Genomic DNA, 18,440 nt, shown 5'->3' on the forward strand with positions numbered 1-18,440 from the left:
TTTCCTAATAATTAATTCCCCAGCAGCAGTCCTTGTAATGATTTGCTAATTTGCTCTCTTCACAGTATAAAGAAAAATAAAATGAAATCATTCTTATTAGAATTTATTAGAATATATTTTTGAGCAAAAATAAATTAAAAAGTCTGTTTTTTTTTTTGTATGTGTTTAAATGTTAGGCATTAATAGCATTGACAGCACTAATGCTTTTTCCTTTAATCTGTGTATTCATCCATGTGTTTATTAGCCTACATATAGGCTATATTTATAATTTGTGTCATTACTCCCACACAACTCTCTGGCTCAGTAGGCTGTTTATTTGTCTAGAGGCTGGAAGTCTGTTTAATCAGATTAAAAAAAATAACCAACTGAAGTTGGCTTTTTTATTTACACTTTATAAATATAGATATATAGTGTAAGAAATGAATTATCGCACAGTCAAAGGCCCTTGATTCATCCAGTTTCTCAAAAGCAAGCATCTAAAACCCAAAACTGCCTGCATGGCTGGATGCTGCTGCACGGAGCTGTTTTTGGTGAACTGATCCTTTAATGTCCTTTAATGCAGTGTGGTTTAAATCCCAGCTGTGAAAGTAGCTTAAAGAGATACAAACTGTTCTAGAGGATTACAATAAAATTGTTTTTCTGAGCAGCAGTGAGAAACAGCTTCGCTGTGTGTGTGTGTGTGTGTGTGTGTGTGTGTGTGTGTGTGTGTGTGTGTGTGTGTGTGTGTGTGTGTGTGTGTGTGTTGGGGTGTCAGTCCTCGAGCTGTGGTGAGCCTCCCTCCCCCCTGAGTAAACTAGCCCCAGCATCTGTTAGTCTTTTCCACTTAACTACCCCTTGCTAAATCCAACCTGTACTTATCCCACGGTAGAGCGCCTTGCTCCGTTTCACATTGAGTCCCTCTGTCCTTGAGAAGGACGTCTGTTGTGGATGTCGACCCCTGCCCACACACACCCACAGACACACACGCACACACACACACCCTGCCTTTGACCTATAGAAAAAGAGTGTGAGTGCAGCACACCCCTACATTCATATATTCTGCTATTTTTGCCTCCGTGCAGCAAAATATGCCATGATTAATGGTTCTGCCTCTGGAAACGCTCGCTCACCCTCCGCGTGCTGACCAAAAAGTAAGAGAGCCTGTTAAAAAAGTAATTCATTCACACAAGCACCTTATGGTCTGAGCTCACATGACAGGTCTGGACGAGACTTTAGATTGAAGTCATTCCTATTTATTCCTGCCAGTTAAATTAAAACGCAGCTCTCGGGGCAACAGGGCACCATAAACACAAAATATAGAGTTATACAAGCAGCAGAGCGGCAACGAGACACAGGAGTAAACAGAAGATACCGATCTGTGGCCTCGGCGTTATTGAAGCCATATTCGTCGAGCAGTCAAACTTGGAGAGCAGAGCTGTACTTGAGGCCCTGCTGGGACAAAACAGCTGTAAGGCCAAACCCACAGAGGCCTGGCTGTTCTGGTTTTTAACAGACGAGGGCGTCGTTTCTGTGCTTTCTTTCAATAACTGCACAGCAGGGTGGCTCAGTTCGACTTTCAGTCTGTCTGGTGTTGACTGTGGGAGTCATATTTATTACAACAGGAGTTTTTTGTGAAGTGGGCCACATTTTATAAAACAGAAGAAAAGATTTAGTAGCTATTTTTTCCCCTTGTAAGTAATCACTAAATCTACAGCTTTCACAACACTTTATCACCCTTGGATTAAAACAAATCCTCAACTAATACAAAGACTTACAATTAAAAAGTATTTAGTCTAAAACTAGGCTTAGGCTAAGACTAATTTTTAAAAACAGGGTTAAATCACATACGAAAATACAGCCTTTTACAGGCTTTTAGCTGTGTGTTGTTTTTTTTTTTTAAATGTAGTTGAAATTTATTTTTCAAGTATTTATATGCAAAAGTTGATCTTTAAAAAAAATATGTTATCTTTCCTGTGGGTTTTGTTTTTTAAAAAGATGTTTGAAGATGTGATGCCCATCCTTCCACTGATACCATTTCTGATGAGGCTTCAGTGACCAGTAGATGGATCAACTGAAGGTCCAGCTACACCTTGCTTGTCCTGTGCCAGTTTTTTTGTTTGTTTTTGTTTCTTAAGAATATGGCGTTCAGATACCGTTTATCGGCTGTAGATAGAAAAATCTTTTTTCTTTCCTCAAAGATAAACTGCTGAGATATATTTTGGAATCACCTTGCTGGTGTAACAATCCCATCTTACGCCTGTCGAATTGTGTTATCTTTGGCATTTCTAATAAACTCAGCTGGAGGCATGGGAAGAAAGTATGTTAATAGCAGCCTGTCAGAAAAACACCAAGTACCTTAAAAAACAATTATTCTCTGAAAATGGTCAGGCCCTTGGAAGCAAAATATAAAGAAAAAAGGGATAGTTCAAGGCTTTTGCACAATGCTGTGCATAATTAATGTTTAGTTATGTACATATTTAGCATAAAGCCCAATAATATCCTTGCTGTCCACCTTCATTTTATTGTACAAAAAGAAAAAGTAATAAATAATTTAAAAAAGCATCCGTCCTCACTCAGGACTCATAATGACATTACTGCTGATGGCTCATAGTCAGCGCACCACTATGAGCCATCTACTTCCAGCTTTCTGTCAACAAGTGACAGAATATGTAGGAGCCTGAATTTGAGTGTAGACTCTGTCCGTTACTTATTTTGGCACTGGTGGAGGGCAAAATGCCATGATAGCCTCGTGTAGTAGTTCCTGCTTCTGAGTAAGCAGGAAGAGGCAATTTATCCCACATTCACCCAAAGCTGAGTTCATTCAGGACTTTCAGGTCAGGTCATTTCACATCTGCTGCTGCACAGTGCGCCAACTGTGTGCCCGTCTTATTCTGTCTGCAACATGTGCTGAATATAATATAATGAACCTTTAGAGATTTACAGACAAGAAATTAACATATATTATGTAAGCGAATGAGAGCGCAGTCCATATGTAATGCAGTGTTTAAAAAACACAGTCCTTCGTAAATTAAATTGGACGCTCATATTGATCATGACCAAAGTTTAAAATAATGAGGTCAGTGTATTTACTGTAGAACTAACTCTGTAAAACCTCATTCTCAGTTTTCTTCTGCTCTCTGTTTTGTATGACATCATTGAGAGCATCTCAGGCACACAGCTCGTGGTGTGAACACGGAAGCCCCACCCACCCGATATTCAAACCTTTTGTTTGTGAGCTGCGGTCAATCAGAAGAAAGTCGTCTTAAAGGAAGATGAACTAAAACTGATTTGTTTCAGACGGTGGATGAACTGAGGGTTCTGCACCAAAGCACAGTTTAAAATCGATAAGATAATTTTAATCTGTGAATTATATGAAGCTCTTCTAACAGATTCCAAGAATAAAAATATGGATCTTTTTTTTTTCTGCACTTCTACTTTACGGCACGCCCATAGATCACCTGCCTGACATATGTACAGAGGCTGTGTCCTCACTGCTGTAGCCTGGGTGGTGATTCTGCCTAGAGCCATGTGCTGCGTATCATCTCACCATCCTGTCACTACCTAAAAAAGCCAGGATGGAAAAAATTTACTTCTAATATCCACGGTGATAATAAGAATGAAAAACTGGGTATATATCACCGTATGAGCAATGTAGGCACTGCACAATGTAAAGGCAATCTGTAGAGTTTATCTCTTTCGCTTTCAGACACCAAAACACACTCTGGGTCCCTGTGAGGCTTTTAGTGTTAAACCACTAAGTGTTTTATTAATACATGTTCTAATTTGCAAATTTGTGATTAATAAAGTAGAAGACCCAAGTGTAAAAAGTTTAGTGACATTAAAAGTGAAAGAAAACTCCACAGTTACAGGATAAAGACTTAATGTCTGGTAACAGTGTGTAATAAAGGTCTCTTTAATGCGTCACTGTAAGATACATCTGAGATATCAACTGGCAAAAAAATGGGACATGAAAGGTTATTACACAGGATATAAAACTTGTTATTGTTCAGAAAAAGAATTAAACCTAAAAACTGTAGCTGTTAAGTGGAAAAGTGGACACAAGCAGAATATTACCAACAGTGATTTAAGGACACTTGATTGCAAAGTTGGTACGCAGCACAAACTTAACTTAAATAACTTTGGTGTGACTGTATCAGGTTTAATCATCTGATTTTCTTTTATAACCCTTTTTAAACACAAAATAGTCAGAAGATCCTTTAGTAGTCACTTTCCATCATCCCTAAAACGACTGACAACTTAAGGACCTGAATGACAGCACACCATGGTGCAATGGTGCAGTTCTGATGAAGAGTAATGGCCCTGCCGTGCTCTGAATCGGATGCGCTGTTGTTGTGGTTTTGGTTTTCCACCCACGGCAGGGTTTTCACCCGGGAATTTTCGTGGTGGTAAGCCACCCAGATCCTGGCGCATCTTGTCTTTTGATCAATTTAGTTAGCACATGACGACCTCACACACTTTAAATACATGTCGTTTACTGTTCAAAACACATCCCCGGATGTCTTTCCCTTTTAAGGCTGCATTTCATAAAAAGATTTTTTTCTTATGTTAACGGAAGTGGTCTTTTTTCAGGCGAGGCAGCCGACAGCTTCTGTAAATTGCTGTGTGTAAACCCTGCACTGAATTTAAAGCTTATAGTCGCTCCTCAAAAGTTAGCCTCACAAAGCCAGATTAAATCTCAGATTTAATGTCAAGTCAGTGCCGAGAATCCACTGAGCTCAGCAGCTCAAAACAAAGCAGATAATTATGTTTAATGACATCTTGGTAATGATGTGACTCACTCAGTCCCGAACCTTGTTTATGAGAGGAGCGGTCCACTTAAAGTTGCACGATTAGCCTCACTGAAAGGCAGATTTATCTCTTTGTCAGAGCGTCCTGGAAACTCAAACCCATCTTATATCGTTTTAGTCACACAAAAGAAACAAAGCAATATTGGTGAGGTGGTTTTGTGAGGCTAACTATAAACACCAAAAAAAAGAAAAGAAAAAACCCCCAGAACAACAGCTGCATTCATGAGGCGTGTTTCTTCTAGCTAGCAGCAGTGTAGAACCACAGCTGTGATGTCGGCTGCCACATCTGGTTTTTGTCAGAGTGCAGGAGCTGCATCTGTCTGGTTCTCAGGTAGAGACAGGTCTGAAAGAGAGGATGCTGGAGGTGGTGTTGGAGGATGGGATGGTGGCTGCATGTCACTGCTGGGCCTCCTCACCTGCAGCGAGCTCCACCTGTGTGATAGCTGTCTCCTCATGCTCTTCTTCTTAGGCTTTCGGGGCCGTCTCCTCTTCTCCTCGCTCGTGGACTGGGGGCGGTCGCTCAGGGTGTCTGAGGACTCGTCAATGTACGCCAAGTTCTCGCCGAAGAAGTCGAGCAGCTGGCAGCTTGGTGAGGGGGCTGTGGTGATGTCAGGGGAGGGAAGGAGGACTTCGGGTAGGGATGTGGGCACAGGGGAAGAGCGAGAAGAAGGACTAGGGTCAGGTGCCTGATTGTGGCTATTGTTTGGTGCAGATTCATAGTTCTCTGCTGGAATCAGTTCATCTTTCCTCTCTGATGTGTCCATATGTGCGAGTCTTACTGATCCCTCCTCCATGCTGCCGATGGTTTGGCACGGCTGGAACTTGTGGGGTGCCATGTAGGAGAAGGAGACTGAGGAGCCATCTGACCTGGAGTCGAATGCAGACTCTGATCCGGAGAGTGACCCTTCCTGCATACGTGCCCCTACAACATCCAGCTGTGAACCGGAGCGGGTTACGGGGACGGAGAATGAGCGGGACAGGTGGTGAGGAAATGACCTGCCCTGCCCTTGCAGAACCCCAGCAGGGTCAGCCCTGTACCCTGCTGCTGATATGGGGACCGTTCCCCCTCCAGCTGCACTCACCTGTGCCTTTGAGTTAGTTCCCCTCACCCCGGACGAATTGTCCTGCAGTTCACTCATGGAGCTCGACAGGCCAGCCCAGTGACTTGACAGATGTCCATTCTCAGGTCCCCCTCGCACCCAGTATCCCAGTGTACCCTGGGCTCCCCGGCGGATGCGTCGGCGCTCGCTACGTTTCCAGCGCCGCCGCTGCAGGAGGAAGGGGTCATTAAATTCCAGAGGATTTGGGATGCGGAAATCCTTGGACATGCTCTGCGTCCAGTCTGTTGCGTGGGCCCTCAGCTCCTCCATCTGACAGGGACACAGGTTAACATTAGCTTTACAACATAGAAGAACTGACACAAGTTTAGGTGTCTCTCAGATAACATTTCTGGAGTCTCCCACCTCAGCACGAGTCCTTTTAGACAGCACCCTCAGCCAGTTGCCTATCATGGTGAGGATGGAGGCAAAGTAGGCAAGACCAAACACGATCCACAACAACACCAGAAGCTTGAAGAAGCTGTTGTCTTCAGTACCTCCAACTCCATGCAGAGAAAGTTGATTTAATTTTTAATGTGATGTTCCAGTGAACCTCACAGAACAGAAATGACAGAAAGAGGCAGTCCTGTACAAAGTTGACCATTCATCATTAATTAAACCTCAGCGGGGGGGAGACTACAGCTGTAACTTTGTGGGTGGATAGATAAACCTCGTTTTTGGGTTATTTGTATATAAATGTCATATAAATTGTGAGTGAGTGATATGTTCAGGCTGTTTGACCTCTGACAGAAACAGACCACAACCCAAATATATGCAGTTTATCATGAGAATAACGAAGAAAAGAGCAGAAAAACAATTCATATTTGTGTTAATTAGAGGTTTCATATAAAAGGGCACGGAGGTGCCTAGGTCGCGGCGTTCTGAAGTTATTGCATTCACATTTTTTTCAGAAAACTTGCCCTGTTATTCAAATTTGTTCCGTCAATACAACTATGATATCAATTTGAAATGCCTACATCATCTAACTTGAGGTATCGCATTCACAAACTTGGGTGTCCACACCGCCCAGGTGACGAGAATACCCCATCAGACTTTCAAGGCAGAGGGCTAAAAAGCACTCCCTCAGCAGAGGATCACACTTACAGACTGTCATTTGGAAAAGGATCTGTGAAAATGCCCATAACACCACCATTAAACTGAAACACTGAACATAATCTGCTCTAGACCAGGTTACATGTTCAGCGTATGTTGCTACAACTTCACCAGGTAAAAAAACGAACAACCATCAACTTGTTGTCCATATTGATTAAAATGTGTGTGTGTTTGGTCTGTACCTGGTACATAGTCTCCAAAGCCAACAGTGGTAAGCGTGATGACCACAAAATAGAGCGACTCCAAGAACTTCCAGTTTTCCACTTTCTGAAACACGACTGTCGGCACAGCGAGGAAGATCAGACAGCCAATTAGGATAGAGAGAACTGCTGAGGTGACACGCACAGTCGTGGGCCTGACCTTGCGTTTCTATCAGAGAGAAAGATAGAAGCCAATACAGATGCAGAATAAATCAAGATCAACACAGCTATACATGTAACAAAAAAGTGCAAGAATTAAACTAGATTAAACCAAAAAGGAAAAAGAATTGTCTGGATTCAGGCTGAATGTTGAGATTTGTCAGCTTTTTATTGGTCCACACTGGCATCTTCATCACATGTCTGCATCTCAGGATTATTTTCTTTCTTTATACTAAAGTCATGGACTGAAGATGTAACAGTGGGGCAGCTTTAATACCCATCTGTTTGAAAAGTCCTGAAAGAATAAACAAGTACAACATGACTTGACTATGGTGACCATGATACTCTTGAATAAGGCTGCTGTCCGGTTGCTCTAAGCTGTGGCTAAAGTGCTGATTCAGCTGATCTGACTCTAATGTGGGTTTTATATGAAAATTCACTTACAAAGACAGTTTTTGTGATTTTTATTTTATTTTTTGTGGAGAAATAAGGTTCCAAGAACAGCTTTATTTAGTAGTTCAGCTTTTCTGGTAGGACTCTGCAGCCCAACTGACAAACATAATCTCTGCCTGGGTTCCCTGCCTAGTCGGACATGTACAAAGCAGCTCATTTAGGAGCTGCCAAAATCAGATGCCCAAACTGGCTCCTTTCGATGTTAAGGACTCTATTCTGAGCTTCTACCAAGTGACCAAGCTCTTCACTTTATCTGTAAGGCTGAGCCCAGACATTTGGTTCTTGCATGGTTCTAACTTGCAACTTAGAGAGAACCAAACAGTTTACTGCGTAGAGCACTGATAAGAAGTCTGTGCCTTGTAGGTTTAAAGCTGTTTACTCCTAAGTTTTGGCTGATGGGCAGGACAGACCATTCTCACCAGGAAGAGGGTCTCAATCTTGGCCACAGCTCTCCGCAGCACCGTGCCCATGTGGTCGCCCACTCCAGCGAGAAGTATGCCAAACATGGGGATGCCAACCAAAGCGTAGCACACGCAGAACAACTGGCCGTAAGGCGTCCGAGGTGAGAGGTTCCCAAAGCCTGTTTGAAGGATTAATCAAAAAGACATGACGCTAGTTATAAAAGCTGACATGCACAAACAATTTAAAGAGGGACCTTGTGTAATTATTTTAATTAGTAGGGCGTATTAGAAAATATTCATCAGCTGTGACTCTACAATTCATGAATACTTTGTTGACCAGAAAAATAAAGCTACAGTTTGATCACATTTTAAGTAGCGTGTCTTTGAAACAAGGACATAAATAAGCTCTAGTGTGACATTTATCAAGCCATAAAAACACCTGCAGGCTAAATCCTTGCAAATTTAGATACCAAACTACATTTAAATGCTTCAGTGAAAATAATGCAGGTAACACTTTCTCAGAAAAGAGAATCTCAACAGTGCATCAGGTGGATCATTTTGTCACTCAGAGAGCAATGTTTCCCCTGCAGGTGAGCTCTGTCACTTACCTATGGTGGTGATGATGGTGCCACAGAAGAAGCAGGCAGACGCGATGTCCCAGCGAGTGGTCAAGTTGGCAGGAACTCTGCTCACATTCAGGCCTGCCTCGACTGCAGACATCAAACCCTGAAGGAATTTAATTTTTCATCCAAGTTTTATCTATTTGTTCATTTTATTTACTCACATTATGGGTGTATTTATAATGCATGGACCTCGTAGCGTACATAAAGAACGATATTAAGTAAAATCTGGAAAATAAAAGCAGCACGTGGTAAACAGTAGGAACTTAAAGAGAATATCTCTGTGCTACAGAATACCTTGGCCTGAGAGGTAGGTGTGTGTGTGTGTGTGTGTGTGTGTGTGTGTGTGTGTGTGTGTGTGTGTGTGTGTGTGTGTGTATGTATGTATATATATATATATATATATATATATATATATATATATATTTATATTTATTTATTTATTTATTTATTAGGGGTGCAACGATACTCGTATCGATATTGAACCGTTCAATACAGTGCTTTCGGTTCGGTACGCATATGTATCGAACAATACAAATTTTTTAATTTATTTTATCAACTTTCCTTCTGACAATGCTGTCTGTGTTGAGCGCAGGGCAAGCTAGCGAGACAGAAGTTAAGCAAATTGAACCTCCCCCACCCTCATTCAGATCTGGCGTTTGGAACTATTTTGGTTTTCATGTGACGTATGACCCTGAAGGTAAGCGCGTCATGGACTAAAGTAAAACAGTATGTTGGATGTGCCATGCAATGCTCAATTACATGGGTGGGAACTAGTGTGTTAGCGCAGTTAGCTCGTTAACATGTTGGCCGTCCAGCCCCACGCACGGGGCAATCCGAGCGTTAACGAAGATTTGCCGTGTTGTGGCGTTAACGTCATTTCAACAAGATTAACGCTGACAGCACTAGTGGGAACACAACGAATATGACTGCACATTTACTCCGACAGCATCCTAGTGCAAAGACAAGTGGAAGCCGACAAAAACAACAAGCACGCATGGTACAAACTTTACCCGAGTCATTTAGACAGCCGTTAGCACATGATTCTCCTTATGGGGACCTGATATGTTTAATATGCTGCTGAGAATATAGCCCAGAAGAAGCGTATAGTATAGCTTTTATTTTGGAAAGAGCCATTTCTCTGTAATAAACTCTTTTCCAAAGATGAGTGATTCCTCAATCAGATTTTTTTTTTTTATTATTTTGTTGTTTCAGCAACATTAAATTTAAAAACTGTACTTTTGAGTTAAAATATATATTTATAATTTCAATAAATGACAAATTAAAAAGGCATGAACATTTTTTTTGTATCGAAAAAACCGTGACACCAAAGTGTCACCAAAGTATCAAACCGAACCGTGAATTTTGTGTATCGTTGCACCCCTAATCTCTCTCTCTCATTCATATATATATATATATATATATATATATATATATATATATATATATATATATATATATATATATATTAGGGGTGCAACGATATTCGTATCGATATTGAACCGTTCGATACAGTGCTTTCGGTTCGGTACGCGTATGTATCGAACAATACAACATTTGTAATTTATTTTATCAACTTTCCTTCTGACGATGCTGTCTGTGTGGAGCGCTCAGTGAATCTGCGTTCGACTACTCCGCCTAGGCTGCACTGTCGAGCGCAGATCCACTGAGCGCTCCACACAGACAGCATCGTCAGAAGGAAGAGCGCAGGGCACCTCCCCCACCCTCATTCAGATCTGGCGTTTGGAATTATTTTGGTTTTCATGTGACGTATGACCCTGAAGGTAGGCGAGTCATGGACTAAAGTAAAACAGTATGTTGGATGTGCCATGCAATGCTCAATTACATGGGTGGGAACTAGTGTGTTAGCGCAGTTAGCTCGTTAACGTGTTGGCCGTCTAGCCCCATGCACGGGGCGATCGGCGGTAGCTCGTTAACGGAGATTTGCCATGTTGTGGTGTTAAGGTCATTTCAACGAGATTAACCTGAAAGCACTAGTGGGAACACAACGAATATGACTGCACATTTACGCCGACATCATCCTAGTGCAAAGACAAAAACAACAAGCATGCTACTAACTTTAGCCGAGTCATTTAGACAGCTGTTAGCACATGATTCTCCTTATGCTGCTGAGAATATAACCCAGAAGAAGCGGATAGTATAGCTTTTATTTTGGAAAGAGACATTTCTCTGTAATAAACTCTCTTTTCCAAAGATGCATGATTCCTCAATCAGATACAGGGCTTGCAATATCGCTAGCCTGACGTCCTGGGGCTAGCGATTTTTTCAGTCGGGCTACCAAAATCTATCTCTTCCCTGCCCGTCGGGCTATTGTAAGAAGGAAAAATATATGTCAATGCTTTTGCATTCTTTCAGAAATGTAGCTGGGTAATTATGTCATTGGCATCGGTGAGCCACTGTCAATATGTGACATATTGAAATCGCGTTTGAATTTGCGCTTGTTTTTTTGCTTTCACTTTGCAATCGTGCGAACTGTGTATAGAGAGCGACAGCACTGATCTGTGAGTGATGATAATTTGTGCACCAATTCCTCTGACATCGTCTTATTAATCGTTAGCTTACTATGCAAACATGACAAGTGAAATCTCCCGCAGCTTAAACATGTGAGAGGTTGATCGCGCAGAGAATCGCTGAGCTTATGTGAGTCCGTGTGTAAAAGCAGCAGGATTTATATTTGACTACGATGACCTGGATGACTGAGAACCTTCACAGACAGATATATATATATTTTAGTTCTGCTGAGCCAAATAAGACAGGTCAGGGTGAAGAAGTGACAGCCAAAGAAAAGCTTACCACAAAACGGAGAAGTTATGACAAATCAGACTATAAGGCAAAAAGAAAGTGCAGCTTTATGGTTTCATGGACAAAATAATTTCTGTGGCTGCAATATGACGAGCTAAATAACCAGGGCTGCACATAAGTGGTCCGCAGGTGCGCATTCGCTGTCAAAATAAAAAACACGCACAAGGGTTAGGGTTAAATTTAAAAACTGTACTTTTGAGTTAAAATATATATTTATAATTTTAATAAATGACAAATTAAAAAGGCATGAACATTTTTTTGTATCGAAAAAATATCGAACCGTGACACCAAAGTATCGAACCGAACCGTGAATTTTGTGTATCGTTGCACCCCTAATTAATATATTAATATATTAATATATATATATATATATATATATATATATATATATATATATATATAAAAACATGACATTAACGCCATAATAAGGCAAATCTCCGCAGATGGCCCCGTGCGTGGGGCTGGATGGCGTCAACACCTTAACGAGCTAACTGGCTAACGCACTAGTTCCCACCAATTGAGCATTGCGTGGCACATCCGACATACTGTTTTACTTTTGTCCATGAGGCGCTTACCATCAGGGTCATGCTTCACATGAAAACCGAGATAGTTCCAAACGCCAGATCTGAATGAGGGTGGTGGAGGTTCAATTTCGGGTAGCGTTGAGGCAGTTCTGTCTCGCTAGCTTGCGCTCTGCTCAGTGGATCTGCGCTCGACAGTGCAGCCTAGGCGGAGTAGTCACGCAGATCCACTGAGTGCTCAACACAGACAGCATCGTCAGAAGAAAAGTTGATAAAATAAAAAATTTTGTATTGTTCGATACATATGCATACCGAACCGAAAGCACTGTATCAAACGGTTCAATATCGATAGAGTATTGTTGCACCCCATATATCCTGCTGTTCAAACCTTCTGTTTCCCTTCTGTCCAAGGGACAGCCAATCAGAAAAAAGATCGTTAAAAGGACGTGTTTCAACACCTTGTTTAATGTGAGATTAAGAAAAATACATGTAGTCTGGAGGATTATGTTCCACTCGAATTCAGACTTTGTGAAGCTCAATTTCAAATTAAAACATTCAAGTTACAAAAGCCCATCTGGTTTGAGCGATAATGTTACTACAGCAATTTGGTTATTTACATTTACATTCAGCATCTTTAATTTGCTGTTAATCTAATACAGACTGGAAGCTTCGGCCTTCTGACGGCACACTTCTAAATATTTACTCACTAATGTTATACAGTGTGCACTTTAAAACAGCTCAACTGTGCTGACATAACTTCATTTACATGGAAACAAATCGAGTAAGCCTAAAAAATATAAATACTTCAGTGCTACTTACTTTGACCACCTATCCCACACAGGTGATATGACCCCAGATATTTCTGTTTTGTTTTTTCCTATTTCCGTTTTTCCTAATTCCGTTGTGTTTTGTGAGCTTTTGCAGCATTTTTCTTATTGCTGGTGTTTACTTAAGTTGCAGTCCATTTGGCCTCTCAGGGCCACCGTAAATAAACCATATTTTAAAGCTGCTTCAGAGTGTGAGTGGGATAATAGTGACGTACTGTGTCCACTGATACCTGTACAAGCTCGTGAAAGTCCGACTCGGTGACGCAGTAGTTTTTCATGAGGAATTCTTTCTTGGTTTCAAGCAGCTTTTCATGTGCCAAGGTCTCTGTGGGCTTTTCCAGGGTGACAAAAACAAACGCTCCCATCACCAGGTACAACATGACTCCCACCAGCAGGGTGGTGAGGGTAGTGCACCGCATTTTCTCCCCGCCTTTCTCCCTGCCCCTCCAGGGTTAAAGGGTCTCAGCTCACAGGTCCAGATCTGGTTGGGATCTCAGTCAGGATACAACTGGCCATAAACAGGAAGTTCCTTTAGAGAGGTGCTACATGTGCAAGCACGGAAATATCTTTTATAAAAAAATAAAATAAAAAAAAAGCACCACAAGTGTTCTTGGAAGGCATCTGTGCATCAGGCCCAAACCTGAGAGTCACTGACACCAAACGTGACAAACTACTAACATGGTGGAAAATAATGACAAGCACTTTAATTTAGTGAGACTTTCATGGCTTGATTAGTATGACTGTTATTAGACAGGTGATTGAGTGAATCCAGGTTGTAAAGTGTTTACTCCTACAGTTGGCACACAGTGTGGATGTTTCAGAGCTGTTGCACAAAACGTTTTCTGCATTAAAGGTGGGTCCTTAAGCCACACTGCATGTACACTGAGCGACTCGCTGGTCTTTTAATTAACATTCAACTAGTCCAGATTGTCCAAAAGCAGAGCTGTCACTGATGCGATAGCTATTGTAAGAGGTATACGTGACAAACAAGCCGTCCTCTTTCAAGTTTACAGTGTTATAAGACTTCAGATGTTCGTGTCGGTGGGTACTTCCCAACGTTATACAAGATTTTATCACAAAATTGTTCTTTAAAAGCTTTTTGCATGAAACAGACTGGATTTTTTTTTTTTTTTTGCCCTCGTTTCTCAAGCCCTCAGGTAAGATTAAAAGGTGAGGCACAAAAGAGCATTCATGATGTTGCACTTTGAGAAATAGCATGCAATCTGTTACAAGGCCAGCTGATGAAAATGACACACCATAGACCAACATTTACTTGCCAATTGATTCTGGATTTTTTTTTTTCAGCATACATGTAAAAAGTAAATGAGATAAATATAAATATAAGCCCTAATTTCAAGTCACAGAGATGCCTGTCCAGCTGTTTCCTCAGGTTACACTGAGGAAAGAGGCAGGTAAAATCAGTAGACTGACAACTTTGCTTAGACAAAGATCATTTCCACTGACGCAGTGTGAGATGTTACTGACGTTGGGACTTGTTTAACTTGGAGTGTGACAAGAGACACTCCTAAAAACAAACCATATCTTAAACCCAAATCGAGATGTGGTTCTTTGAAATGGAAAAAAGGTGCTGCGCTTTAAGAAATGCATCCAGCGTGATCATAGTCTAATACAGCAACAGCGATACTATCCTATTGAAAGGAGCTATTCAAAATGCTTTCTGTAGTCTCCATGATAATGAATGTTTTATAATTGAGAAAAATAAAGAAGACAGTACCTTAACTCACTGGAGTCAGGAGCTCATCCCATGTTAAAACTCTAGAAATCAGCTGATAGAGAAATATCGAAACTCCTTCTTTTTCTTCCTCTTCTGCTCGCTCTGCGATGCCTCCAACGTCAGGGTTCAGGAACGGATGATTGCGTGTCCATTTCCTTCCCCTTCAAGCCATTTGAACACTTTCAGGTGCACAGAAGTACAGACTAGTTCAGGTCAAAAACAATCAAGTATCTAAAGTGTAAATCTATCAGAGTAGTTCCAAACTGGCGTATCTCCTCAATTCTTTTTCAGCAGGGTATGGGTGGCATTAAATAAATGTTCTCATTGCAGGGTGTTTGTCATAATATCTGGAAAAAACTGACACACACCAGGCCACCCTGCCAGTGGGTGCACAAATGATTACACTTTGCCAGAACTCCAAACATACATCTTGACATTAATCGAAAACATGGTTAGGTCTTATCTTCATTTGGCTACTTTGAACCGTGTTTACCTTTGAGTCGGATACCCAGAAAAACAGGACTGGGATTTAGGAGCTTCATGCTTTGGGTCGACTGGCCCCGGTCGTCTCCACGTGGACCTTGACAGTGTTCTGAGATTTCCCAGAGTTTGGCCAACTGTTAGCATTCTGCGCTAATGGACTGCTGGCTTTGGTTTGTGTGGACAGTCTAAATCTCTGTCCGTGGCGTCAGCACTGGCAGATTATTAGTTATCACAGTCTAAACCTACACAGGCATATTTTTATATTTTGCTAAGATGTGAAGGGAGGGCGACGGAGAAAGAGACTGCATGCGTCTGACAGACTGTGATCTAATCCCAAGTTAAACAATGCTGCAGGTGGGGTAATAAATCATACACAGAGCTGTTTGGAAAGAGGCACAAAGCTGGAACAAGATGTGTACATGCTGTTCTTCGGTTTGCATGTAAGGCAGGTGTATAAAAGAAATCCAACCCAGGAATGTCAAACTTACTTCACATCATTGGCCACATACAGCTCACTTTGATGTGAAGTGGGTTGAACCACTTAAACTACATGGTAAACATGTAAAGTTATAGAAAAGGTTTTAGTGCTTAATTGCTGTACTGTAAGTATAATTTAGAATATAAGGTTTTCATGAATTAATTTCCTTGTACTTTGGTGTTGTATGGATGGCAATGCGGGGTCTTAAGCAATAGGAAAAGCTGTAAAACTTAAAATATAGTTAAAAAAGTTCAAAATCCATGCACTCCACATTTTCTAAGCTGTCCAGTATTGGAGTCATTGCCATTTGACATTATGTTTGACACCCCTAGTCTAACCAAACAGGTTTAAACTAAAGTACTGGTCCTCAAACTCTACTCAAAAATGCTGTCTCTCACCAACAATAAAAATAATCCAAATACTTCCAATTTAAAAATGCTGTTATAGCATGACCTTGCCCACTACTGAGCCCACAGGTTCACAGCTTTAAGAAACAAGGCACTACAGAATGTGATTGGTCATGACTTCGGCTTTGTCCTGCAGATCCTCTTTTAACAGCTACAAATTCTCGCTTTATATCTTTCTCCACTCAAACACATTTAGTTAACTTTGGAGGTTTGAGCTCCAGTTTGCAGGATAATCTACGTGCATCTTTTTCTGTGTGCTCCACCTGAATCTCAGTTTAACACATAGCAAGGATTTTGAGAGTTTAGAAAACAGGGTGCAGTATGAAACTTACAAATCCAAGACGTAAACTAGAAACTTTTAGTGAAGCTGGAGACCTCTGTCACACTATAAAATGAACAACACTTTGCACCGTAAAAATATTCAAGTATAAATTCTCATCATCAAGTAGTTCATAAAGAAACCTCTTACTGGAGTTTCTGAGACTAAGTATTAATAGTCCTAAAATAAGTCTATTTGGTTTTCTGTTATCGGAGTTTTATAAGAATTCGTAAAGGTTTGTCAGGGTCAGGAGTTGTATCTCTCAAGGGTTTAACCGATCCAAAACATTAATAACATCACACTGTACAAAAACATGCCGTCCATTTCTTTGTTTGAAAGACTTCAGGGTGTTTATTCATAGTTTGTTTAACATAAAATATGAGTGTTTATTCACTGATGCTATCACTGCTTTAGTTTGTGTCACACAGAAGAGTTGCCACTTTGGAAAGCTTTTTTTAAGAAAACATATATATAAGGGAAAAAAATCCAGATTTTGTGATCACTGGGTTGTATTAAAATAACTACAGCAGCGGAGTCTGTAAAACCCTAAAAAAGGACACAGCAAAGATGATGCTAACAAGACTTTGGTGACTGTATTATTTGTACTGCATGAAATTAACACAAAAAAGGACAATCTATCAACACAAGTATCTGCCACAGCTGGAGAAACAAAGATGTTTTCTCACCCATAAACCTGAATCAGCCTCCAGAGATGAATAGGATTGTCTGTGGGTAAGACTGTAGTATCTGCTAAAGAATTTACAGTGTGAGGAGAATATAAAGCTCCTTTAGATGTAATTACCCCCCTAAAGAATTTCCCTTTTTTAAAGTGAGCCAACACTGACGTCAGAAGGAGATCACAGGGTACGACTCTGGATCTCTGGTTTCATGCTCTGGGAAAAAATTATCCACAGAAATAATGACAGGACTGTTTGGGGCTAGAGAAGCGGCATTAAAAAAAAGATAAACTGCTTGACATTTTGCTTTGAGGCAACAAATCTAAGAAAGAATATTTCCAATGAAATGCTTAGCAAACAGTGTAAACGCACATGCAGGAACACTGATGCATAAATCTCAAGAGTGACTTTTGCTGTTAAATTACTATTGTGTCTGTAGTGTCAGCGTTTAGACCACATAAGCTGGAGCAGGAGGACTGATCATCTCTTTTTAAAATCAGTGTGACAGTCTATACATGTAAACCGACTTTTAAACCACACACTAAATGACAAACCTAAAATCAACAGACCAGTCTCTCCTCAAAAAGCACTAACATTATAGCTCACAGTTCGTCCCCTGAAAGACACTGCTGCACATCTTACCTTCAGTTTGGAGAAATGTTGCTGTCCAAGTTCATGCAGCACAAGTTGTTTCACTTCAGCACTGAAGGAGCTCTGTGTGCATGTGTGTATGTGTGCGTGTTGTGAGAAGGCACTTGTGCATGTGTGTTTTCTCCTTGGAAGGTGTTTCCCCATTCTCGTGACTCTACATCACTCTGACAGAGGACAGCAGATTGTATGAGGAGGAGGAGGAGAAGGGGAAGATAAAGGGGCAAGGCGTGAGAGTGGATGAGGAGTCTATTACAGTGCTACGAGTGTGATTAAGTGCCGTCAGCGCAGAGGAAGAGCAGAGGGCCCGGAGTTTCCTGAGCTGGATCTGGGTGGGGGCGGGGAGGTTCGGCTCTCTGATTCCTTCATCTCGCCATTCTCCGTCTTTTTAAGAAGCAAAGAGACACTTGTTTCTTCACAGTCAGTTACTGCAGACACAGTTTTTCATTCACTAGGGGCAGAATTGCATCATTAAACAACACAGGCTCTAAAGTTGGAAAAGAATAACTCTTCAGTTCAAGTGTTTGATTCAAGTCTGCTTCTTGTATGCTTTCAGCACCTTGTCAACAACACATTCGTGACTGAAAGGCAAAGGGAGAGGACTTTGGTAATTGCGGAAATACTTATGTGATTTAACCAAGATATTCCACTTAAAAAACACTTTGAGGCTCTCTTCATTGGACCGTGGCACT

At 41.1% G+C, this 18,440-nt stretch overlaps 1 protein-coding gene across 1 annotated transcript; it reads right to left on the reverse strand.

The window, feature by feature from the left end:
• Positions 1–3,960: 3,960 nt before the first annotated feature.
• kcnk4a (potassium channel, subfamily K, member 4a) lies at positions 3,961–18,016 on the reverse strand. The gene is made up of 8 exons (XM_080900902.1): positions 17,743–18,016; positions 14,737–14,915; positions 13,232–13,509; positions 8,819–8,936; positions 8,229–8,389; positions 7,180–7,366; positions 6,251–6,387; positions 3,961–6,157 (listed from the first exon to the last, which is right to left on the reverse strand). Exons 3-8 carry the CDS (start codon positions 13,418–13,420, stop codon positions 5,084–5,086), a joined length of 1,866 nt encoding a protein of 621 aa, XP_080757028.1. The 5' UTR covers positions 13,421–13,509; positions 14,737–14,915; positions 17,743–18,016; the 3' UTR covers positions 3,961–5,083.
• Between the last annotated feature and the right edge of the window lie 424 nt (positions 18,017–18,440).

This window comes from Rhamphochromis sp. 'chilingali', assembly GCF_963969265.1.
Source record: "Rhamphochromis sp. 'chilingali' genome assembly, chromosome: 13".
In the NCBI taxonomy this organism is placed as follows: Eukaryota; Metazoa; Chordata; class Actinopteri; order Cichliformes; family Cichlidae; genus Rhamphochromis; species Rhamphochromis sp. 'chilingali'.

Bases quoted from the DNA above. Each gene is read 5' to 3' on its own strand.
- kcnk4a (XM_080900902.1), bottom strand. From the start codon at position 13,420: ATGCGGTGCACTACCCTCACCACCCTGCTGGTGGGAGTCATGTTGTAC. The intron at 8,390-8,818 runs GTAAGTGACAGA...TCCTTCAAACAG, and splicing joins CACCATCATCACCACCATAG to GCTTTGGGAACCTCTCACCT. The intron at 7,367-8,228 runs GTGAGAATGGTC...TCTCTCTGATAG, and splicing joins AGATTGAGACCCTCTTCCTG to AAACGCAAGGTCAGGCCCAC.